General features: G+C 43.8%; 1 protein-coding gene across 2 annotated transcripts in view; it reads left to right on the forward strand.

The window, feature by feature from the left end:
- The window catches only part of TDRD9 (tudor domain containing 9), a 190,906-nt gene that overhangs the window by 91,280 nt on the left and 72,789 nt on the right, over nt 1-26,837 (forward strand). Inside the window, exons 10-15 of one of the 2 annotated variants that reach the window (XM_024105141.3) lie at nt 6,715-6,769; nt 6,968-7,052; nt 8,460-8,517; nt 16,264-16,368; nt 19,103-19,200; nt 19,710-19,841. In XM_024105141.3, coding sequence (XP_023960909.3) covers nt 6,715-6,769; nt 6,968-7,052; nt 8,460-8,517; nt 16,264-16,368; nt 19,103-19,200; nt 19,710-19,841 — 533 coding nt within the window. The remainder of the gene's footprint in view (nt 1-6,714; nt 6,770-6,967; nt 7,053-8,459; nt 8,518-16,263; nt 16,369-19,102; nt 19,201-19,709; nt 19,842-26,837) is intronic. The other variant, XM_042858224.2, reaches the window with a different exon arrangement.

Below are 26,837 nucleotides of genomic sequence, written 5' to 3' on the forward strand. Positions count from 1 at the left end.
AATTATCTGTATTTCTAATAATCAAATCTTCCATTACTATTACCTGTCTCTTCCTAATAACAGGTCCCTTCCTCCAAAGAGGTATCCTGAGTGCAAGAGGATACCATGACATCTTCTGGAAGGAGGGTCCCAACTATAGGATTTTTTTCTTTTGCTCCAGCTTGATGTTCTCCTTCCTTGAGACTTTCATCCTCCTCAACAGCACAGAGGCTGTCAGACTAGGGGTGGGACTGCTCTCCTGTGTCGTAGAAAGTCTTGTCTATTTATCTCTGTCTTCCTTAGCCCCTTCAATTTAGCCACTCTGGTTTCAAGAGCCCATACTCGATTTCTGAGGGCCATGAGCTGGTTGCACTGAATGTGCACACCTGCCACCTGCCCATAAGGCAGGTAATCATACATGTTGCATTCAGTGCAATAAGTTAAGTAGCCACCCCCAACCCTCTGCTGCTGGACCCCTGCCTGTATGATGTTTACTCTTGCACAGGTTTTGTTAGATTGTTTGTACTTTGGGTATGTTTTGGGGGGGTTGGGGTTATTGGCCTAAGTGTAACGAATGTTTATTTGGTGTATCTGGCTGTCGTGCTCCCTCACAAAACTCCCCTGTTCACTCGCTCCTCTGGTTGCTTTCGAGCTGGCTTTAAAAATCTCTGTTTTCCCTGAGTTAGCCCCAGCCCCTTGTCAAGGGAGTCTAAAGGAATTAGGGATTCAAGGATGGCAGGCTAGAGCTTTGCTGGGAAGCTCTCAGCCTTGCCTAGCAGACTGGTAGGGTCAGCACACAGACCACCAAGGAGACCACACTATAAACTTCAGGCAAGCAGGCACATAACAAACAGATAATAAACTCACCCAAAGGTCATAGATTCTAGGACTGGAAGGGACCTTGAGAGGTCATCAAGTCCAGTCCCTCGCCCTCATGGCAGGACCAAATACTGTCTAGACCATCCCTGATAGACATTTATCTAACCTACTCTTAAATATCTCCAGAGATGGAGATTCCACAACCTCCCTAGGCAATTTATTCCAGTGTTTAACCACCCTGACAGTTAGGAACTTTTTCCTAATGTCCAACCTAGACCTCCCTTGCTGCAGTTTAAGCCCATTGCTTCTTGCTCTATCCTTAGAGGCTAAGGTGAACAAGTTTTCTCCCTCCTCCTTATGACACCCTTTTAGATACCTGAAAACTGCTATCATGTCCCCTCTCAGTCTTCTCTTTTCCAAACTAAACAAACGCAATTCTTTCAGCCTTCCTTCATAGGTCATGTTCTCAAGACCGTTAATCATTCTTGTTGCTCTTCTCTGGACCCTCTCCAATTTCTCCACATCTTTCTTGAAATGCAGTGCCCAGAACTGGACACAATACTCCAGTTGAGGCCTAACCAGTGCAGAGTAGAGCGGAAGAATGACTTCTCGTGTTTTGCTCACAACACACCTATTAATACATTCCAGAATCATGTTTGCTTTTTTTGCAACAGCATCACACTGTTGACTCATATTTAGCTTGTGGTCCACTATAACCCCTAGATCCCTTTCTGCCGTACTCCTTCCTAGACAGTCTCTTCCCATTCTGTCTGTGTGAAACTGATTGTTCCTTCCTAAGTGGAGCACTTTGCATTTGTCTTTGTTAAACTTAGTCCTGTTTACCTCAGACCATTTCTCCAATTTGTCCAGATCATTTTGAATTTTGAACCTGTCCTCCAAAGCAGTTGCAATCCCTCCCAGTTTGGTATCATCCGCAAACTTAATAAGCGTACTTTCTATGCCAATATCTAAGTTGTTGATGAAGATATTGAACAGAGCCGGTCCCAAAACAGACCCCTGAGGAACCCCACTTGTTATACCTTTCCAGCAGGATTGGGAACCATTAATAACAACTCTCTGAGTATGGTTATCCAGCCACTTATGCACCCACCTTTTAGTAGCCCCATCTAAATTGTATTTGCCTAGTTTATTGATAAGAATATTATGCGAGACCTTATCAAATGCCTTACTAAAGTCTAGGTATACCACATCCACAGCTTCTCCCTTATCCACAAGACTCGTTATCCTATCAAAGAAAGCTATCAGATTGGTTTGACATGATTTGTTCTTTACAAATCCATGCTGGCTATTCCCTATCACCTTACCACCAAGTGTTTGCAGATGATTTCCTTAATTACTTGCTCCATTATCTTCCCTGGCACAGAAGTTAAACTAACTGGTCTGTAGTTCCTGGGTTATTTTTATTTCCCTTTTTATAGATGGGCACTATTTTTGCCCTTTTCCAGTCTTCTGGAATCTCTCCTGTCTCCCATGATTTTCCAAAGATAATAGCTAGAGGCTCAGATACCTCCTCTATTAGCTCCTTGAGTATTCTAGGATGCATTTCATCAGGCCCTGGTGACTTGCAGGCATCTAACTTTTCTAAGTGATTTTTAACTTGTTCTTTTTTTATTTTATCTGCTAAACCTACCCCCTTCCCATTAGCATTCACTAATGGGAAGGGGGTAGTCATGTAGTCCCTCCTTCTCCACGTAGAGAACTCCCTCATAAAACTCCTGTTTGTTTGCTAGCTCCTGTTCATTAACAATCTAGTGAACTTCTTGAGCAGATGGTCTGTCACAAGTGATCACTGTGGAGGTCCATTATCAATGCAGTATTTCATTTGTGAGGAATTCCCTTAATAGACTTGTTCACCACCAAAGTGGCCCGGGGGTTCATTACAAGACACTTTCATCCTACCATGGAATCAGGGCCTTGTGAAAGCTTTCCTACCAATTCCCCTGATTTGCAAAGGAGACAGGACAGAGCCACACTAACCCTAAGAACTCCTTACTGGCCAAGACAATTCTGGCTAAGATCTGTAGAGGGCCATTTAGCCTCTCATTCCACTTCCAGACTGTCTGGATATAATATTGCAGAACTAGAATTAGATACTGCATCCAGCCATGAATTCACTACATCTGACAACCTTGGGTGTTGGCTTGTTGAGTGCTCCTGCCAGGTCCAAGAAATCCTCATGTAAAACAGGCCTTCGCCAAGAAGGACTTTCTCAAAATGAGAGATTTTCAGTCTGGGCAGGTCAAAATGGTTGTGACCCAGTACAGGCTCCTATACCAAAGATGCATGACTACTTCGTGCATTTGAAACACTCTGAGCTTTCATTCAGTTCCATCAAGATCTCCATGATCTTGACATGATCTCTGCCTGCTATCCACCTGTTCAGTCCTGCTCAGTCTCCTCACATCCCACAATATCAAGATTCCTGAATGCATAGTTATATATTTACCCACTGGTCAGAGAATCCTCCTCGTGCATGGGATCTCAACATCATTCTTGTAAACCTTATGGTATCTTCTTTTGAGCCACCTTTGAAATACAACATACACTGCTGTAACATCTGCTAGGAGGGCCAGCAAACTCAAACCTACATCTGGCATGCATCTGACGAAGTGGGTATTCACCCAAGAAAGCTTATTTGTTAGTCTATAAGGTGCCACAGGACTCTTTGTTGCTTTTTACAGATCCAGACTAACACGGCTACCCCTCTGAAACTTGCATCTGACGCCCTCCCAAACCCTACTCATTGTTACCCCTTTTGTCCCAAGTGGTTATCCAATTCAGTGTGTTGTGGGTTATTCCAATTACAAGATGAAATTGATGATGGAGTTAGGTATTCCTTTGGTGCAATCTTGTTTATTTACAAAGAATGTACAAAGTCTTGTTTCCCTGAATACAGGAGGCACCAAACAGGAGACTGTTCCTTTGTTTGGTTTTACAAGCTCGTCATTTCAGCCAGCTCGTTATACCCAAAAAGCTTTCTTTTAGTTTTCTCTCAGGGCCACATTACCAGCCTTCTGCTACTGTCTGCTTTGCTTTCTCTTGCTGCTGCTTCGGTTTCTGCTGTCTCTTTCTTATATGCTTTTCTGGTCAAACAATACCCAGTAAAGCCTTCTGCACACATAGTTCTAATTTCTGGGTGGGTTTACATACCCATTTATAGCAGTCCCAACCTAGGTCAGAGGATCCTGTTTCCTTCAGCGGTCCTAAATGAAGGCTGGCAGACACACCTATCATACTCAATGACATATCACAGAATCCATAATAAAATTCTTCAAAGATAACACGGTGTTCAGATTTCATCTGATGCTTATCCCCAAAGTAGTCTTGGAATTCCATTTGAATCAGTCGATTAACTCGTCTGTGTTCTTCCCTAAACCTCCTTAGGAGAGAAAAAGCTCCACACACAGGATGTTTCAAGGGACTGAGTATACTATATTGAAAGAGGAGAGCCTTTCAGACTGTCTTTGCAGCGCTTCATGGCCATTTCTGGTGCTTCGAAAGTCATCTCCTCTCAGAGGATATCAAAATGGATTATGCAGTGCATAACAATCTGCTACCAAACAGTTGGTTATACCTCTCCCATTCAGTGTTAATGCTCACTCCTCTAGAGCAGAAACCTCCCATATCTGAAAACTCTAAGGCAGCCACATGGAGTAACTCTCTGACTGTTGTTAAATGCTATGCCCTTGACCTAGCTGCAAGATCAGATGCCAAGTTTGGGTGAGCAATATTACAATCTCTGTTCAGTTAGGTCAGTCAGGACTCCTGAATTTTACTTGCCAGATGCAGTGCTGCTTGTCAGTCAGCTAGAGTGGGATTCACACTGAGAAGAGAGAACGGTTACTTACCTTTACAGGAACTGTGGTTCTTCAAGATGTCGTCAGTGTGGGTCCCACAACTCGGCTTGAATCCCCATTTTGGGGGGATTTCTCTGTTCTGTGACTCTGAATTAGTAAGGGACTGGGGAGGGGTGGTTGGGGCCACTCTGCCCTTTGCCCCCTCAGATGAGGGCGCACGGGGACATGTGCAGCACAGGCATGGCCCACAGGACACTGCGATTCAAAAGATTTCAATCTCTGGATTGTGTAGTAAATGAAGATGCTGTACATAGGACCCCTGACTCATTTGTTGCAGAAGTTGGAAAGTGAATTATGCACGAGCCCAAAGAATGCAGGTAGAGAAAAAGGAGGGTCTTGTGGTTATGGCAGTTGAGTGTCACCCTGGGTAACTGGATTCTATCCCTGCCCCTGCAACATAGTTCCTATTATAGTACCCTATTTTATGGGCACCCAACTTGCAGGGTTGGCAATTTTCGAGGAAAAACTAGTTTCGGAGAGGATGCTGGTAAATACTGAACCTGTTTTAAACCTGTTTTAAACTGGGAAAAATAAGTAATCAGTATCCAGCAAGCACAGAACAAATATTTTCAAATTTTGGATACATCCATTCAAAACCAAGGTATAGGCTCAGTGTATCCACTACATGAAAGTTGGTCTTCTGCTACAGAATGCTGCATGGCCAAATGCACCTGGACTGGTAGTTGGCAACTCTGCATGCTTCTGATTACTTAATCAATGCTTCAAGCCCACAACTTTGCATTATTGTTCTTTTTATGTAATCAGATGTTCTTGACTTTTGTTTATATAATGTTGAAAACTGTAATATGAGTCATAACATGTAATACTTCTTGGAGAAAATACCAAACCAAAAATGTATACAGATATTCCAATGTTCAGTATTATAATTACATATACCCTCTGCAGTTTCTTTTTATTTGTACAACCCTAAATTAATCTATGAATCTGCTGCATTATGTAACCATATTTGAATATGTAACTAAAACTAAGTGTAATGTGGTATGCATTAATAAAATGGCTTTTAAAATAGAAAATGCCTTAAACTGGAACTAACTAGTTTTTCATGAGGTGGTAAAAACGACGATTTTACCTGGTAAAAAACACCTCTGGTAAATACTATGCCATTCCTGCCGACTTAAGACACCTAGGGCTTGATTTGCTAAAGTGCTGAGCAGTCTCAACTGAAGTAAATGGAGCTGTGCTTGAATATATAAAGTGGTATAAGTGCTAAGAACTTTGAAAAATCAGGGCCTGGGCATCTCAGTTTGGGCACCCCAATTTAGTGGGCACTTGACAGTTTTGGACTTTATCTCTATTCTTCAGTTCCTCATCTGTAAAATGAGGATACCTCCCTAGCTCACAGGGGCTAAGACAATGAATTTATATCTAAGTTTGTGAGGCACTCAGTCACTATGGATATGAGGGTCAAAGAAAAGCCCATATGGAAACTAATAATTCAGTATTCAATGTAGGGTTTGGATGATGTGGTGTGAATAAGGAATGGAGCCGAACATTAGTGAGGATAAAAAGAAATATTGAATAGCTACCCATTCAGTGAGCACTGTTTCTCCTATGCACTATACAAGGCAGAGGTCCTGTGGAAAAATATTATGTGATCATCCAATTAAAGGTGGCAGTACAACAGCAACATTTAATTCTGGCACGTCCTAGATTTTCAGTGATTGACTTTGCAACTTTAATTTTCTTTAAATATAGCTTTCTCATGGGGGGGGGGAATATAATGTGTAGTGTCAGGCAACTTTAATTATGGGGTAGTACTGCTAGTCCCACATATAGTAAGTGTAGGTGTATGTTTGTCATTTTATTTGTAATGTAATTTTATAGTCACTTTTCATTGCATCTTTGCTATTTAACCTATCTGTTGTAATTGTATATGAAAAGGGATAAAGAAATAGAAACAGAATTAGGAATTAAGCAGAAATGAGGAGAATCCATTTTAGAATAAAATCATTAACTACTTTGGTTTAGGGTGAGCATCAAAATGTTTAATTTAACTCAGCTGTTTATTCCCCCCTAGGTTTGGCTGAAATGAATTACCTGCATGAACTTCTCACAAGCATGATTCACAAAAGGTAAATTAAAATGAGTAACACGTGGTAAAATATTTTCATATGTACACTTCTGTTTTAATTTCATTAAATTTCTGTTGAGTATTTTAACATTAATCCTTCAGCTATGTGAGTTGTAGTCCCAAAAGATATTTTGGGGTAAGTATGGCCCAGACTACTGTGAATCACTATATAGATGTTACAGTGATGCATTTCCTTTAGGTTGCAAGTATACCTGCTCCATTCAAGTGTGACTTTAGAAGAACAGAATAATGTGTTTTTTACTCCAGTTCCTGGTTACAGAAAGGTAAGCAAGTATTGAAACATGGCTTAATTCTTATAAAAGAAGTAGATAGTTTTGGCCATAGGCAACAGTAGCTGCTCAGGCTAGGATCGTTGTTAGTGGAATTATTACTAATATTTGAAATTATTAATATTGATATGGGAAACCACCAAACACTAATTTAAACATAAATTCCTTTATTAAATCCAAAGGCCAAATGGTATTTATATGACTGCTCTAGACATGCTTATTATTTAGGCTTTTTATACAATTTACTACAACCAAACAGTAACAAAAGCATTTGATCAAGATACTTACAAATGGACTAAACCCAAGGTTGCTTAGACCCATATTGGTCGGCTCCAAAGTGGTCAGGCAGGTATTAGCAATGAACTGCTTTAAGAGTGTACTTTTTATATCCTTTAACAAACAAGCGATGTCCTTGCCAATCACTGACTTCAGCTAAAATCCAATTTGAGACAATTCACCCTTATTTCCAGTCTTAATCCAGATAAGTTTTACAGCCTTGTTTCTTATCTTCTTCCCCACTCTTTGCTTATCAGCAGAACAGTGGGAAGGTTCGGGATTCTTTCTTTTAAGACATTTTTTCTTTGTCTTGTTACTGCAGCTCTTTGTTTTATTAGTTACTTTGGAAACCATACATCCTTCCCACGTTACAAGTAACGCTACTTATTCTCATGGCCTTCTTTTATTTGCTGATTGGGGCTTTCTTTACAACACATATATATCCTTAATCAAACATAAGTCAACTTTAATTCTTTAATTTTATTCCTCTCCTACAACTGTAGAAAGGCAATCCAGCTTTGTTCAAGTTAGAAACTGATCACTTTTCTGGTAGGTCAGAAAAGCTTTCTTCAATTAATGTATATCTGTGGCTGTTATCACTGGCCACAGCTGAAAAAAATGGAAAGGGGCTATAATAGACTTGATGAAGTTATAATTAAACAAATTATTGTATATTGCCCTGTTCCTGCAAAGTGAACTGCAGATGTGGATTCCTGCTTCTGGGTGTCAGTAGTTCTTCATGCTGGATCAAGCCCTATGTTTGTTGGCTTCTTGATTTCTCGTGCTATTAGATTATTGAAGAAGTACAATTAAAAACAAAATATACATGGACTGTGAAGTTACAACAACTATTTCCAAAACTTTTTTTTTACTATAGCACTCTTTGGTTTATTTTTTTAAGCACTAGAAAAATAAAATCGAAGTGCTGTGACACCTTTTATTGTCTAGACACAATACTGATGAAAATCACTTTGGAAAATGGCAGAGAGCACAAACACAAATATAATATTTCTATTTAATTAACGATTTTTCCTACCTACCAAGGAAAGTTATATAAATACATATATTAATATAGATGGGTGAACTTTTCTTTGCATTTTTTTTCTCTTTTTGGACTTGAACTAGATTATTCTGTCTACAAATATGGCTGAGAGCTCTGTAACAGTTCAAGATGTAAAATATGGTGAGTATTCTATATTATAATTAGGAATATGTGTATCCTATATATACTTCACTTGCATTTCCCTACTTTGGTCCCTCCCATCACTGATTGAAAAAGGCCTTTATCACTGCCTGTATTATATAATAACTTTGACAGTGAGATTTCCACCCCTTTCCACTCCTCCAGCAGCAGGGAATCTCTTACAGATTTTCTTTAAAGGTAACAAGGGAAAGAGAGAAAAAATTAAGATTGACCTACTCTGCTGTATATGAGTTAGGTAGTGATGGTGGTTGTGAAACCTGTCTGACACTTGAAATAGTTTTGCTGCTTGTGGATGTTGTTGTGGAAGAGGTAAAAACAATTGGTATGTCTTTAAGGCATAATAACTTAAGTAACTCTGTTAGAGGGATCTTTGTCCTGTGGAAAAATGCTTACATGTGGTGGATAGCAACATTAGGCATGAACCATTTAAGCTATGTGAAGATACACCTTTATGATTGAGACTTTCAGGTCAACACAAGCAACTATCAACAAAGAGGAGACTCTGTCCCCCATAGATTTGAAATAAGCATATCTTCATATTGCATCTTAGCAGCTCACAGGTGTATCTTCACTGTGCTTAAGAGACCAACACTTGATTACAGCTCGTACTCTTGGACTTGCAGCCAGCCCAGAGTATCCAGACACATCGTGGTAGTGTTGGTAGCAGCTCTGAGATAGGAAAGGAAATAGATATTCTAATCAGAGCTCGCTCCATAGCTAAAGCATAGCAAAATATTTGGAGATTAACAAAATTTCTGGATTCATACAGACTTGTTCTGAACAAAGATAAACGCCATCTCCTGGCATCCCAAGCTGTCCTTCATCTATGGGGGTAAAGATTGACATAGGCTCCCACAAGGTGTTTCTTTGAATAGCTGAAACCAAGGAAAAGTATAATTGAATGAGGTGGTGACAGTTGATTATCTGCATAGGTATTATCCTTCAGTCAGCAAGTGCATCCTACTGTCCTTCCCTCTGTCATCCTACACAGAATGTAAAAGTTACTTGGGAGGTATTTTAGTTCCTTGGTGGATGATTGAGATTGGATAACGAAAGAGAAAAGGGACAGGGAGCCAGTGGTATTGGGAAAATGTGTGGGAGCTGATTGATGACTGGAGGCTGTGGGGTAGGGGTGGGGAGATGGATGGGATGAGGAGCTGGGAGAGGGAGAACTGAAACTGGCTGGGCAAGGAGAATGGGAACAAGGAGTCGGGGAGAAAGTGACTGGGAGTGGTGGAGGAAGACTGGGACTTAGACAGGGATTCTTGAGGCAGAGACTAGGACTGGCTAGGTAAGGAGACTGGGACAAGAAGCCTGAGGAGTGGAGACTGGGACTGGGTTGGCAAGATCAATGGGACTGGGACAAGGAACTAAGGGTGAGAGAAAGGCAAGACTGGGACCAAGGACAGGTTTGAGGGGATGGTAATGAAGGGGTGAAGCGTTGGAGGAGGGGAGTCTAAACAGAACAGCCATAAGGTTCTCTGACAGTGAGACCACCCTCCCCTTCACAGCCTGGAATGGAACCTAAGATTCCTGAGTCTCACCATTCCTTTGCTGTCATCAACGGTTTGTGAAATCCACTGGCAAAATGTTTAATCTTCCTCGGGTGCTGGTCCACACACAGGATGACAGCCTGCTATTGCTATTAGTTAATCCATTAGTTCAAGTAACAGTAGTCTGCGCAATGGACAGACCACTGGAAGGCATTCTAACATCTTTCAGTTTAAAAAAAAAGGGGGGGGGGAAGAAAGAGGAAAGAATATCTCTTCTGCATTCTTCACTGCTAGAGGGTAATTGTCCCTTGACGTCCCAGGGGCATGCAAAGTTCTCTTGGCTTCAAGAGATGCCTCTCCTGCAAGGAGTCGATTCCGGACACGCACTGTATCCAATTCCTGGGGGAATCCCATATCCCTCAGAAACATTCCCTCTACCTGCAGCTAAAGCCAAGGTCTTGTAAAAATCGGGAGCTGAAGTTAAAACTACTCCTAATGAGAAGGCACTTCAGCTGCCATGGGACTCTGTGCCAATCCCAGATCATCCCCAGAACCTTCAACTTCAAAGGGGATAAAGTTGCCAAAAGGCTCAAGGAAAAAGGGCTCCAAGCCCTCAAAGCGATTTGTTGGCCATCCAGAGGGGTTCCCCAGTGTTGTTGCTGGCCCAGAGGGGGGCAACAGGGGGTTTGTTGCCCGGTGTGCGTCGCACCAATAGACACACGAGGGTGGAGAAGCAAATCAAGTTTATTCGAGATCTCGAAAAGGCACTCAGGAGACCAGCATGTCTCAAATCAGAAGCGCAACAAATACAAGCAAGTTTCCCATTTTATATTTCAAGCTGTTTGTGTAAGCTTTTGTTCTGTCTTCCCCTCTACCCCTCCCTTCCTGACAGCAGTTACAGCAGGGACTACATTGTGGCGTGTTAGAAAAGTTCTTGTCTGCATGTTTATCTATGGCCTTGCAAGCTTAGACGTAGTAGACTTCCCCCCTCCGCTCCCCCTTCTTCCTTATCACTACTGCTTTTGCTAGTGTGAGCGAAACTGCAGCTGTCTGCTAAAAAAAGCTGACCGTTACATATTCTGCTTTTAGGCTGGTTAGCATTGAGGCTGGTTAAAGTTTACGAGATGGAGTTGCTTTAGCTCACATAGACCCAGAGCAGGGGGGTTTCATTGGCACTTATGGCCTTCCACCCCCCCGAGTTACCTGGTAACTATGCCTAGTGACATCAACAATTCCCTCCTTTGAGAACACTCAACAAACCTTTGGCAGAGTTTTCTCATACTTTAAAGACAAAATGCGATTAAGTTCCATGCAATTGGGATCATCAATGAGAGGGTACAAAGGAACTTCTGGGGAATGGGAGGTACAAATCTTATGTATGAGCACTTTACAGCAAGCGAGCAAAAGAAAAAGAACAAAACATATCACAACACCTGTGAGCAGGAGGCGAACAATGCCTTCCCCTAGTCCCCCTAGACCAGGTAACCAACCCCAAAGGGAATCAAAAATAGTGGGTTCCCCTTCCTGGGCCTTCCACTGGTTCAAGGCCTGTTCGGCTGACAAGATGTGCTTGTTAATATTCTGTGAAAACTCTGGGACATAGGTACAACATTCTTCTCCAATAAGGGCACAGACCCCGCCCTGTGAGGCTAACTCATAATCTAGGGCCTGGCGGTTTTGCAGGGCCATCAATCGAAGCTGGTACAGCTCGGAACTTATGCCTTTTTCTATGGCCAGGGTATCATTGGCAAACTGGGTGAGAAATTTAGAAAGTCGCCTGTAGAGTTGGGTTAGCCGTCCCACCCCATAACTAGGGATGAATATAATTCCAAACCTGTCTCCCTCACCGATGGGTTCAATGGTAGCTCCCAAGGACCGATAGTACCTAGGGCGACCTGCGGGAGCCTGGATTAGAACATGGAGGGGAGGAGCGAGATAGCCTTTATAACAGCTATCATGCCAACCATGAGGAAGCCATTTGTAGGCACTATTACCACAAACCCAGAATGCTTCACCATAACTAACCTTTCCATTGTTACCTTGTAGGTCCCGTAGAGTGGCTTGTGAGGAAAGGGCAAAAAATGCAGTGCCGGTTTGCCAATCGGTGGCATTTAGTACAGGGATAGTGAGACTTATACCAGGACCAATATAAAATCTACATGTACTAATGCCAGCAAACCAGGTATGATTACTTGTACTGGCTTGCTGAAAACATATGAGACCAGTGGGTGGAGAGCGTAAACGAATGGGCTGGGGCTTAAGAGTGCTACTATAGTGGGAATTCCAAGAGCCATTGTGTAGGCCATACGGAGCTTCCGCGGTACAGTTGGATCGCAAACTTAAATTGTCAGAGGTGCTGCTGCTGGTAACCATCCACCTTTCACAAAAATCTGACCAATTTTGGGGAACTACTCTCCAGGGCAATCCAGCTAAATGGTGGGGAGTTTGGGCACATATCCAACAGTGGGAGAGATTGAACTCACGGGCAAAGGCAATTTTTAGGGCCTCATAGGTATTGGTAGCCATATCTGCAGGGATGGCTCCCCATCCTGCATGCGATGTGGGTGAAACAGTAGGTAACAGAAGGATTGCTTCTGTGACAAAAAGAAATGTTGTGAGAGAACCGAAACCTGAACCCATATTGGGATTACAACAACCCAAATGCCCAGAAGATAAAAATCAGTGACACCAAACAAATAAAAAAATAAAAGGACCAGGACCATAGGCTAGGTCGGCCTTCTGTGAATAGATAGAACCAATGCTCAGGGTTTTCGCGGAGAGTGCGCTGTGGCTGTTCAAAGAGATCACCAGGCATTCCTGGCTACCCTTACTGTCTTTTGAATAACAGCTTAAGTCCCAAATCGTCGCTGGCAGTCTTTTCTGCAGGCTGGACAATCCACTGTTCAGGAGTGGGTACTGCTTTCAGTCGAGAGTGATGAATCCAGTTCTTGTGCCCTTCGACCTTTGCTGCCGTGTGGGAGACCAGCAGGACGGTGTGGGATCCCTTCCACTTCTCTTGGAGAGGCTCGTCCTTCCAGGTCCGCACGAGAACGGAGTCACCAGGTTGCAGGGAGTGGACCGGGGTATCCAGCAGAAGAAGCTGTGAATCTTTGGTGTATCTGTGAAGAGAAGAAAGAACAGCAGACAGAGAGCACATGTACTGAGACAAGAACCCACACCCCATTTCCCACTCTCCTGCCAGAACCGGTGTACCGTTCAGAGGCCATGCCCTTCCAAACATGATTTCAAAGGGACGAAGCCCTAACCTGCCCTTGGGGAGAGCACAAATGCGGAGTAACACAAGGGGCAAAGCATCAGGCCACCTAAGAGAGGCCTCCTGACAGACCTTTGAGAGGTGTTGCTTGAGTGTCTGATTTGTGCATTCCGCTACTCCACTGGCTTGTGTTCGCCATGGTGTGTGGAGCTTCCAGGGGATTTGCAAGGCACTTGATACCTTTTGAACAACTTGAGATGTGAAGTGTGTTCCGTTATCAGATTCTATCCACTGGGGAAGTCCGAAGCGGGGAATGATCTCCTTGACAAACTTAAGAGCCACCGTTTTGGCAGTGTTGTTACGACATGGGAAGGCTTCGGGCCATCCCCTGAATCGATCCACCATGACGAGGTGGTACCTGTACCCTTGGGTCATGGGAAACTCAGTAAAGTCTATTTGCCACATCAATCCTGGGCCTGGGGTAGGTTCCAGGGTGGCTGGCAATGCTGCTACTCCTGGTCGAGGGTTATTCTTTTGGCAGATTAAACATTCAGCCTGTACCTGGGATGCTAGGGGTTTAAGTCCAGAAGTTAGAAAATATTTATTCATAAACTGGGTAAGAGCCTCTCTGCCTGCATGAGTGGTTTGATGAAGTTTTTGCAACACTGGTCGAATCAGGCCCTTGGGCAGAAGGATTTTTCCCTCTGTGGAATAAAGCCATCCCTCCTTTTCCTGGAGACCGAGCCTGTCAGCCAGGTTTCTGTCATCATGGGAGTACTGAGGGGCTGCAAGCTCACCTACTGATGGGATGAGGGCATGCATTTGGGCATTCTCCTCTGTTGGTGATTTCAGGGTAGCGGCGCACTTGGCTTCCCCATCTGCTCTGGCATTGCCCTTGGTAACATCTTGATCTTCCTTTTGATGGGCTTTGCAATGCATCACTGCTACTGCTGAGGGGAGTTGTACCGCTTCTAAAAGCCGGAGAATTTGAGACCCATGCTTAACCGGGGAGCCTTGGCTGTCAGCATTCCCCTTTGCTTCCACAGACCAGCGTGAGCATGCAATACCCCAAAAGCATACTTTGAGTCAGTAAAGATATTAACCCGTTTGTTTTTTGCCAGCTCGAGTGCACGAGTCAGGGCCACTAGTTCAGCAAGCTGGGCAGATGTCCCAGCAGGTAAACTCTCAGCTTCCACGGTATCATGGAGTGTCACAACAGCATAATCCGCCCTTCTTTGCCCATCCACAACGGCACTACTGCCAACGGTATACCATTCCAAGTCAGCATTTGGGAGCGGTTGATCTTTTAAATCTGGGCGGCTGGAGTATTGGGCATCTATGATTTCCAGACAGTCATGTTCCTGCTTTTCTGTCTCTGGTAGCAGGGTAGCTGGATTAAGGGAGGGACAGGTTTGCAGGGTAACTTCAGGGTTCTCTAACAGTTTTGCCTGGTACCGAGCAACCCGAGCCTGGGTGAGCCAGAGACCACCCTTAGTGTCCAGCAGGGCCTGGACCATATGGGGAATATACACTTGCACAGTTCCTCCCAGTGTCAGTTTTTCAGCTTCCCCAAGCACTAGGGCAATGGCTGCGACTGCCCACAAGCATGCTGGCCACCCCTTTGCAACTTGATCCAGTTGTTTAGAGAAATATGCCACAGGACGTTTCCAGGGGCCTAATAACTGAGTAAGCACTCCCAGGGCTACCCCTTTTCTTTCATGCACATACAGTTGGAACAGCTTAGAGAGATCCGGCAGACCCAGGGCTGGGGCTTCCATAAACTTCCTTTTTAAGATTTTAAATGCCCTGTTCGCTTCTGGGGACCAGTGAAAAGGGTCATGATCCGCTTTCTTAAAACATTCGTACAGAGGTTTAGCCCACAGTCCGTACTCTGGGATCCATATTCTGCAAAAGCCTGCCATGCCCAAAAATGTCCTGAGGGGACCCACAGCAGCAATTAGCAAGTCATCTACGTATTTCAGGAGGAGGACTCTGTCCGAATTATTCCACTCCTCCAAGTCTCTGGCCAGAGCCTGGCCGAAAAGAGTGGGGGGATTTTTAAATCCCTGGGCCAATACCGTGCAGCAGAGTTGCTTTTTAACCCTTCTGTTGTCCTCCCACTCAAAGGAGAATATCTCCTGAGATTGGGTGTCGACTGGAATCGTGAAAAAAGCATCTTTTAAATCTAGGACTGAGAAATGGGTATACTGCCCCCCTATAGAGCCAACGGATACTGTTTGATTCGCACCATTTTTCTCCGTGGGTGCTCCAGCCCCAGAACACCCACAGAGTCAACACCTAGGGATGCTATACTTCACGGGAATCTAGTGTCTCTCAGAGAGCGTCTGCCAGACGGTCTCCTACAATGTCACTGTCCAAAGCCCATGAGTCGGCGGAGGAAGAAACTTTGGAAGAACAGGAGGAAGGGCTCAAAGGGGAAGCTTCCCCTCCGGAAGCTTCTCCTTGTCTTCGCTAGAGGAAGCTGTAATGCCCCTCCTCCATTACTAGCTGATTTTGGGATCTTACCAAGAGGGTAGTGGATGAGCTGCAGATTCCCCTGCAGGAGGTAACAGATACACATCACAATCTGGTGGATATTCTCCACACTGCATCCTCATTATATCTTATATCTTACAAGTGATTTACTTATTTTGTTCACATTGTTAGTGCTTTATTTTTAAAAGAAATTTAGCAGATAAAACAGAAGTATTAGGTTAAGATATCCAAATACAGAAATGGCTGCTTTGTATGTATATCATCCAGTGTGCGCTAAGTTTCTGTTGTAATTCAAAGTAAACACTGGAATTCTAGTTCGGAATTCTACTGTAGACATTCAGACTATTCCAAGTGTAATTGTGTGTATGTAGAGCTTTAGCCCACTTTCTTTCAATTCATTGCGTTTTTTTTTTCATTTAAGATTATCCTTTAGGCTACACAAAATCAACCAATATTTGTTTTATTGTCCTCCGTGCAATACTTGAATTACTGTGTTTTGTTTTGTTTTGTTTTAAATTGCAGTCATCGATTTCTGTTTGACTAGAACTCTGGTTTGCGATGAAGACACTAATTATCAGAGCCTGAGACTTTGTTGGGCTTCTAAGACTAGCTGTAATCAGAGGAAAGGTAAGGCAACAATAGTCTTATGTTAAGAAGCTTCAGAGAAACTTGTTAGATATGGCATAGGAGTTGTGCCTTGGCTTTTAGCACCATTAATATTTATGTGAAACGGCCTTTTTACTTATCTTTCCTTTGTGTGTAGGTCTATTGTCGCTTTTGGGTAATTTGATTTGTCACTGTTCCAGGATATTCAAATGTGATTTCGTAAATATGTTGATACATATTGCCCGAATAATGTTTTTCTTTTTATTTCAGAAGTACTTTTCATATGGAAACTTGCATAACACCCTAAAATTTGGGAGGATTGCTTATTATACTTTTAGAATAATGTAGCTTTAGCTTGTACTTGCTTTTAAAAGCAGAATTCTGTTTTTTAAAGTAAGGTATTTACTCCTTCCTTAACTCATACACTGTGTTCTCTGGATAAATTTAAAATGACTGCCTTGCTTTTTTTAGCAAAATTTATTTGCACCAAAAGTGTGATAGTGTCTATTATTAAAATGGGACACAGAGTTCCTCAGATTAAACATTGCCAAACTTACCTTAAATGTGTATTTCCATACTGATCCTGGAAAATTGATACATTCTTGAAAACAAAGGCTACAGCATGGATAACATACAAAATATTCTGCTTAGATGCTACAATACAGCCCCAGGGCCTTGGATTTGTGTGATAGTTACATGCATTTTGCATTGTCCCTCTGCTTTGTCTGCCAGTTCTGTTCCTGTACACGGGGAATGGCAATTAAATGTTCTAGAATGTTGCTCTGCTTGCAAAAATAGCAGGCTTGCTGAATGGAAGAACAGTACTGTATGTTCCAGCCAACCAAAACTACAGTAGTGGCTTGGTGTAATTTTCAGCATGACAATCTTGATCCTGTCAGTTCCATGTACAATGGAAAAATCAGAAGTTATAGTTCACTGTTATTAAAAAATAAGAAAGTATAACCACTATATCACCTTTTTTTTTGGTGAAATTTTTCACTATTGCTTTTAAGAAATGTTTAATGGTGTAGGGATTAAAAGTGTCTAACCAGTGCCTAAACTAGAACTCCCACCAGTGGAGCTGAACTAGTGTTTGTGGTGCAGTTGTGAAAGAATTCCCAAAAATATGCAAATATAGACAAGACTTAGATGCTTAATTGCAGCCTGCAGGAATAAAATATACAGGGACATCAGGTAGTTTAGGCACTATATTACTACATTTGGGTTTTAGGTCTTAGTTTACAAAATCAGATATCAATAGGAATGCTTTAATTAAATAATAATTAAAAAAGAGAACTTTGAACCCTTCTTCCACCCCTCAAGCTTTCAGCAAACCTCTCTGTGAGCATATTGCATGATTGGTAATATGCAGGTCAGGAGAGTGTAGCAAGATAAGAATTATTCCTAGCGCTCCTCTCTGGATCTTGCAGATTTCCAAGAGAAAAGCCATGCTGGGAATTAAAACTGCTGCAATCACAGCTAACTTATCCTTTATGCTCAAGAAGTGGAGAATCAGTGATAGCAGGGCTCATGAGAACCATGTTGCCAGGAGTATGATGTTTAGGTGTATCAACAAAGGAAGCCAGCTCCCTGCATGATACCCTCTGATCTGTGCAAATGTGCTTTTATTTTCCTAATGAGCCATAAACTCCATTTGGTATTTACAGACCCAGACCCTCTATCCCAGTGCAAGGTCAGAACCCCTTTTCCTTTCAAAGGGGAGAATGAAATGAAGTCCTTAATTTCTAGCAGAATTTTTTTTCTTACAGTTTTTTTTTTTTATGGGAGGATGATTAAATTCTAAGGTGAAATTTTCAAAAGTGCTCAGGTGACTAAGGAGCCTAACTCCCATTTTCAGAAGTGATTTAGGAGCCTAAGTCTTACTGAAACACTTTGTCATTTCCTGTTCTGTATGCATATAAATGTGGAAACTTAACATGCTGCATAGGCTTTTTTCAAACAATGTTCACTCTGTTCGTATTATATGAAATCCATGAATTATAAGTGTACTAGGTGTTGTGCAATAGAGGAAGCGTGCCTAAGAAATCCCAGTTCCAAAAAGCTTAGACTAAGGTGCTGATCCTGCAATGAGCTTTGCAGGTTGCTCACTGCAGGTTCAGGACTTGTGCACATTTTGCCACAAAGTGATACAGTATGAAGCCAGATAGTACTATACAAAACAAACAGATGTACTCAGTATGGCTCATACACTTCAAGGGTTAGGTGGGTTCTTGGTTAATCCCATCTTTCTATGGTATTTATAGCAACCGTAATATTTGAGACTGCCACACACTCTTTAATATATTTATCCTGGCAACACCCTGGTGAGGCAGGGAAGTGCGTTTATTCCAATTTTTATGGATGGATGCTGAGGCCAGAGACGAAGTGATTTGCCCATCTTCCACGGGTCTGTGACAGAGCAAGAAATTCAGTCCAAATCTCCCAAGTTCCAGGCTAGCATACTAATAACTAGTTGTCCTTACTCCCATCTTCCAGATCCTGACTTTGGATCTCATAGGATTCATTCTGCAGTTGCTGCATAAGATGGGGAATTAGACTTTAGATGGGATTTTCAATTTGAATTTCCTTCTTTGAGTTTTACTCACTGTTAGCTTTGCTACATTGTCTTGTAGTGAAATATTTTGTGTGTGTGTGAGAATGAATCTCTTAATTTTAGTATAACATGTTTAAGTCTGAGATTGTCAGTTTACAAATCAGTGCCAAACCATGCCTTAATCTGCTGTATTATTTAAAGGCCGGGCTGGGCGTGTTTCCAAAGGGTACTGTTATAGGCTTGTACACAAGGACTTCTGGACAAACTATATACCGGAGAATGCTCTACCTGAGATGCTGGTAAGAATTATTTTCAAATGTAATTTTTGTAATATGATTTTATCTATATTTAGTGATACAAGTGGTAAGTGTGGCTACATTGTTGTTAAAGGTAATGTATAATGAAAGTTATTCACCTGTTCAAGGAGTGTAAAAATGATTGACGTTTTGGAGTAGTAGCTAGTAATTTGACTAATATTTAGTAATATAGAACAAAGCTGGTAAAATAATACTTTCAGGATACTTCTACTGGAAAAATAGACCTGTTGTGTTAACCATTTTCTCTTTGTAGAGGAAGGCATATCAGGTCAATAAAACTTCATTATCTTGAATGATTTGGTAGCCTGGCAAAAGTAGACTCTATCCTTAACTGTGGGAAATACAGTTCAATTATCTAATAGATTTATTTGGCTGTCTATGTATCTAAAATGTATCTTTTATAAAAGGAAACATTCCATATAGCGAGTTAAGTGAGTTATCTTTTCACAAATGGCAGAAGTTAACATTTCCCAATTTATTTTTCCTTTCAGCGATGTCCATTAGGAAGTACAGTCTTAAAGGTTAAATTGCTTGACATGGGGGAACCAAGAGCTTTATTGGCAACAGCTCTATCTCCACCCAGTATAGGTGACATGGAGCGCACCATTCTTCAACTTAAAGAGGTAGGCACTGTTATAGGTGCCTGGGACTGGGGTACCACTGAGCCCCCCAACCCATCAGCCTGGGCTCCCATTCACCCTGTAATGCTGTGACAAGCTCCCGGTTTCGCACTTTCATCAGCACACAGGTAGGGACACATCCAGCTACATAAAAGAATAAATGGACACAAATCTGACATCAGGATGGTAACATACAAAAGTCAGTAGGAGAACACGTCAATCTTCCTGGACATTCTGTAACAGATTTAAAAGTAGCCATACTTGAACAAAAAAACTTCAGAAACAGACTTCAAAGAGAAACTGCAGAACTAAAATTCATTTGCAAATTTAACACCATTGATATGGGCTTGAATAGGGACTGGGAGTGGCTGGCTCACTACAAAAGCAATTTTCCCTCTCTTGATATTGACACCTCCTCATCATTTATTGGGAGTGGACCACATCCACCCTGATCGAATTGGCCCTGTCAGCACTAGTTCTCCACTTCTGAGGTAACTCCCTTCTCTTCATATGTCAGTATAATAATGCCTGCACCTGTAATTTTCACTCCATGCATCTGAAGAAGTGGATGTTTTACCCACGAAACCGTATGCCCAAATAAATCTGTTAGTCTTTAAGGTGCCACCGGACTCCTTGTTGTTTTTATCCAGCTGTAGTAACATGCAAACAGGCTTTATAACCAACCCCTGCATGGGAAGGCTATTTAGCTAAGGCACTTACAAGCTTCCGAGGCGTACACCCCCCTCTGGAGAGTAAACCCAAAATTATACTGTCTTGTACTTCACAGGGAACTGTACAGCGCAAGCTCATGAAATTTGCCCACCTCCCTCAATGTGCAGGAAAATATGCAACAGTTTTCTGCCCCCCCTTCCCCCACCCCCATTATGATTTCCACACACTGGTTTTAGACCAAGCAAAAATAAATATATTAACTACAAATGATAGGTTTTAAGTGATTATAAGGGATAGCAAATCGATCAAAGCAGATTACCTAGCAAATAAAAAAAAAACACAATCTAAGCTTAATATATTAAATGATGATTTAAGCAGTTTGCAGAGATTCTTGAGGGCAAGGTACACTTGCTTGCAGCTTCAAACCCCAGGTATTCCTTTCACAGACTAGAAATCCCTCTAGCCTGGGTTCAGCCCTTCTCCCCCAGTTCAGTCCTTGTTTCTCGGGCATTTCCAGCAGTTTTCTTGGGCGGGGAGTCAGTGAAGAACAAACCTGATGTCACTCCCCTGCCTTAAATAGCTGTTGCATATGGCGGGAACCCTTTGTCTCCAATTGTTTAGTAATGATAAAATAATATAATATATGGAGTTGTGCCTATATCATAGAACTGGAAGGGACCCTGAAAGGTCATTGAATTCAGCTCCCTGCCTTCACTAGCAGGACCAAGTACTGATTTTGCCCCAGATCCCTAGGTGGCCCCCTCAAGGATTGAACTCACAACCCTGGGTTTAGCAGGCCAATGCTCAAAGCACTGAGCTATCTCTCTTCCCCCCCGTGGAAAAACATTGGTATTCTATGATGGAGTCCAGTACCAGGTGACTTGGTCAGATGCCTCTGTAGGGCCATAGCAGCCATGAGTCAGAGGCTGTTTGTACCATCCTCAGGAAGACTCCCCAGGCAGGCTCCCTGGTGGGAGATAAGCATCTTCTAAGACCTATTGTTCTGCCTAATGGCCCTCCCCAGCCAGCCATCTAGACTGATTGCTTTCTGTCTAGTGGGCTTTCCCCAGGTGTAAACACATTTGTAACAGATGCATAGACAATATTCCTAACTGCAGATACCAAAATGATACAAGCATACAAATAGGATAGTCATGTTTAGTGAATCATAACCTTTTCAATTATATCTCATATGACCTATCTTGTATAAAATACATCATAGTTATGCCATTATCATATCATAGTATTACTATGAAGAATATGGGGCGTAATGCCACAGGTTCTTCTCCTAATTGTTTTGCTAAAGCCCAGATAGTCTAAATATACAGTAAATAGATAAATAATCTGAACTTCTTCTTCGAGAGATGTCCCTGTGGGTGCTCCACTCTAGGTGTTGGTGCGTCCCTGCGCCTTCACTCGGAGACTTTTCATAGCAGTACTCGTACTGGCCACACATGCACAGAGGCTGCCCCCCGCAGTGAGTCTAGGATAATAGTGCGCATGCGTGGCCAATCTCCTCAGTTCCTTCTCTACCATCCCTGGCCTGAGATGGAGCTCAGCAGACTCGTTAGGAAATCCCTCACTTTGTTACTATTACCTGTTCTAGTAGTTAGTTTGTTGTCAGTTCTTGTTAGTGTAGCTCATTAGTTCTTTTATCTGTTAAAAAAAAAAAATTTCTCTCAGCCGCAGCCGCTTCTACCATGCCTGGCTCCACAGGCTTTAAGCGCTGCTCTACGTGTAAGGATGCTATTCCGCTCTCTGATGGCCACTCTCGTATAAAATGCCTGGGGGAAACACACATTCCCCAGAAATGTGCCCACTGTACCAAACTCAGTTCCAGGGCACGAAAGGACAGGGGGCTTAAACTGAAACTGCTCCTCCTGCAGAAGTCTATCGGGTCAGTTTCAGACCCAGGAGCCGACTCCAGCTCTACTGCCCGCCACAGCCCCCCTGCTTCAAAAAAACTGAAGAAAGCTACAAAAAAGGGGCAGCCCTCTCCAGCAAAGAAGTTGGTGAGGCACAAAAGTGCCTCAGGCAGGTCAACAGTTTCCCTGCCTGTGTTTCCTCGCCTCAGCACTTTTGAAGAGCCGGGCTCCTCAGGCACCGCACGAAAGCCGCCTCAGGGCTGCGGCGGCGGCGCGAAGCTCCGGTGCCGAGGCTTCAGGCTTTCAGTTGCCTGCCTCGTTTATGGCACCGTTCGGCACCGAGACGAACACGGTGCCGACATTCCCAGCCTTGCCTGACCCTGTGCGGGCTGATGTCCCCCCGGCACCTACCACGGCACCGGCAATCGCAGCACAGGCTGACAGGGAGATCAAAGGAAAAACCCCTGCTCAGAGGAATGTTGCCTCAGGGCAACTTCCTCCTCCGCAGCTTTCACCTCATGCAGGAGCCTCACCTTTTCAATTCACTCAGACAGCAGATCTATTGGTCTCACCTATTCTGCAGTCTCCCCTGATAAATGCCTGTTTTTCTCCAATGCTGGATTCAGGATCAGAACAACCTTCTTCCAGTGAGGAGGAAACTGATCCACAGGCAGTTTTTTCTCCTTCTCAAGACTCCCAGACCCAGATCAACAGGGGTTACAAAAAAACTACCTCAGCCTGTTCTCAGTATCCTGCCCCATGGGGAGTGAACCCTTGGATGTCATCACCTATGCCCTACCCACCACCATGGCAAGGTTGGGCACCATGGGCATCGTACGCCCGAGAACACATGCGCTACGGCACTTCGACCAGGCGCAACACCGGTTTAGCACTGCCTCGTGACGGACCTGCCAGTGACATAAGATACCAGGCAGCACCGTCACACTCCCAGGAGCAACTGAGTCCTGCTCCTATTCCAGCAGAGTCCGACGTAACGCTTGAGGAAGCCTTACTTCCCCTTCCTCCAACCCCGTCGGATGACTATGCCAAATTCCAAGACCTTTTTAAAAGAGCTGCAGGTGACTTGAAAATTAACTTAGAGGAAGTCACTGAACAACGGCATGAACTAACAGACATTTTGCAGCCCTCTTCTTCCTCTAGAGTGGCATTACCAATCAACATAGCCCTTTTAGAACCCGCTAAATCCATCTGGCAGAATCCAGCCACTAGCCTACCTACCTGTAAACAAGCGGACAGGAAGTACTTCATTCCTTCAAAGGGCTCTGAATTCCTTTTTACCCATCCAGCGCCAAACTCATTGGTAGTGGACGCAGCAAACCAGAGGGCCAAACAACAGTACGCCCGCTCCACCCCAGCCAACAAGGACAGTAAACGCCTGGACCTCTTCGGCCGTAAAGTATATGCATCCTCGACGCTACAATTTCGCATAGCTAATTATACCGCAGTCCTTGCAAAACATGACCACAAAAACTATAATAAATTCATGGATTTTATTGATCACATCCCAGAACAGAAGAAACAACAATTCACAGCTCTGGTTTCCGAGGGACAAACCATATCACGCACCACTCTCCAAGCGGCCCTCGATGTAGCTAACACTGCAGCAAGGTCGACTGCCACAGCAGTGGTCATGCGACGAGGTTCATGGCTCTCTTCCTCCTTCTTCCCTCGAGAGGTCCAGAGCACCATTGAAGATCTTCCCTTCGATGGGGAAAAACTTTTTGCCTCCACCACAAACGACATGCTGCATTCGATGAAGGACGCAAGAGCAACCCTCCGGTCCCTAGGCCTCCAGCCACCTGCGACCAGAAGACAACAATATAGATATCAACCTTATCACCGACCACGCTACCCCACATTTTCACAACACTCCTATAGACCACAGGAACAACAACAGCAACAACGACGCCAAAGACCAATATTCCAGCGTCGTCGTCCTAATTCTACAGGGGCGCTGCAACCCCCTCCAACTAATAGGCAGATTTGAAGCATTGGTCGAGGGTTTAGAAAACAGCGTTCCCACTTCAGCCGGCACACCTATCTTTGGACACCGCCTACGACCATTCTCTCATCAATGGCAGAAAATTACATCCGACAAATGGGTCATAGAGGTAGTTACAATTGGATACGCCATCCCCTTCCTCTCCCTCCCTCCCACCCACCCACCCTCCCCGTCCCTCTTCAGGGACCCATCTCACGAGCAACTACTCTTCCAAGAAGTGCAGCATCTCCTTCAACTGGGAGCAGTAGAAACTGTGCCAGAACAACACAGAGGGAAGGGTTTTTACTCCCATTATTTCTTAACAGAGAAGAAAAATGGGGGATGGCGACCAATCCTCGACCTCAGGCGGCTCAACAAATTTGTCAAAAAGCAAAAGTTCAAGATGGTCACTCTCACCACTATAATCCCAGCGCTGGAGCAGGGCGACTGGTTTTCAGCCCTCGACCTACAGGATGCCTATTTTCATGTGACTATACACCCATCCCACAGACGATTCCTACGCTTTACTCTCGGCTCCACACATTTCCAATACAGGGTTCTCCCTTTCGGACTGTCCACGGCCCCCCGTGTTTTTTCCAAGATCCTAGCCGTAGTTACAGCCTACCTCAGAAAACAAGGGGTCGTAATATTTCCTTACCTAGACGATTGCCTCCTCAAAGCTTCAACGTTCGACGAAGCTCTCCGATCCATACGGCTTACCATCGATTGTTTCCTATCTTTAGGCCTGCAAGTAAACAAAAACAAATCCACATTATACCCCACCCAACATCTGGAGTTCATAGGGGCATACCTCGACTCCCGGACGGGGTTGGCATCTCTCCCACCAGCTCGCTTCAATTTTATAAGTCAACTAGCCACAAGGATTCGCAACAGTCCCCAGGTGACTGTCCGGGACTGCCTACAAATACTAGGTCACATGGCCTCGTGCACCTCCGTCGTTCAAAATGCACGTCTATATATGAGGTGCTTCCAAGCGTGGTTGGCCACGGTGTACAGACCGAATGTGCACCCTCTAAACAAGACTCTCTCCATACCTGCCCGAGTCAAAGATTCTCTACAGTGGTGGACAATTCACTCCAACCTCTGCTCTGGAGTCCCCTTTCTTCAGCAGGCTCCATCCCTCATACTGACGACCGATGCATCTCTGACAGGATGGGGTGCACACATGTCTCACCACACAGCCCAGGGACTTTGGTCTTCAACCGAGACCTCTCTCCATATAAATGTCCTAGAACTTCGAGCTATTCGCAATGCGTGCCGTCAATTCCTACCACTGATCAAGAACCAACACGTACGCATAATGACAGACAATATTGCATGCATGTTCTACGTGAACAGGCAGGGGGGAGCTCGATCCCAGTCCCTGTGCACAGAGATTATGAAACTCTGGAACTGGTGCATTGCAAACAACATCCGGGTATCAGCGGCCTACCTTCCTGGAGTGATGAATACCACAGCGGACGAACTAAGCAGACGTTTCCCGTGGGATCACGAATGGGAATTAAACGAGCACATCATTCACGACATATTCCGCATTTGGGGCTACCCAGTAATAGACCTCTTTGCAACTGCAAAAAACAAGAAATGTCCCAATTTTTGCTCCAGAGCAGGGCTAGGCAAACATTCCCTGGGAGACGCATTCATGATCCCATGGCACCAAAACTTACTGTATGAGTTTCCCCCGATACCGGTTCTGAACAGAGTCCTGATAAAAATACGAACAGATGGAGCCAAAGTGATCCTAATTGCCCCATCATGGCCCAGACAGCCCTGGTTTCCGTTTCTCACCAAAATGTCCATTCGACCACCAATCCCCTTGCCTCTCATTCCGAACCTCCTATCACAACAACACGGCCGTTTTCTCCACCCCAACTTATCCATGCTCCACCTCAAAGCATGGTTCCTACATGGTTCTCCCAAAATGAACTAGATTGTTCTGAACAAGTTCAAAGAGTGTGCTCCTGCATAGCAGAACACAATCTACTCGCACCACCTATCTATGTAAGTGGAAACGATTCACACACTGGTGTTCAACTAAACAACTTAGTCCCACGTCAGCACCTCTTCCGCTCATACTTGACTACCTATTGGACCTTAAGCAATCCGGCCTTTCTTCCAGTTCCATCAGGGTCCATTTAGCTGCTATTACAACTTTTCATGACAAAATTGAGGGTACTTCCGTATTTGCTCATCCTATCACCAAGCGCTTCCTCAAGGGACTCCAAACCCTATACCCAGACATAAAACCACCCACCACCCCGTGGGACCTTCATCTAGTTCTCTCTTGCCTAACCCAACAACCATTTGAACCCCTAGCCACGTGTTCCCTTTTACACCTTTCGATGAAAACAGCATTTTTAGTGGCAATTACCTCCGCCAGGTGGGCAGGAGAAATAGCAGCTCTTATGGCAGACCCACCATATACGATATTTTTCAAAG

The sequence above is a fragment of the Chrysemys picta genome, chromosome 4 (genome assembly GCF_011386835.1).
Source record: "Chrysemys picta bellii isolate R12L10 chromosome 4, ASM1138683v2, whole genome shotgun sequence".
In the NCBI taxonomy this organism is placed as follows: Eukaryota; Metazoa; Chordata; order Testudines; family Emydidae; genus Chrysemys; species Chrysemys picta.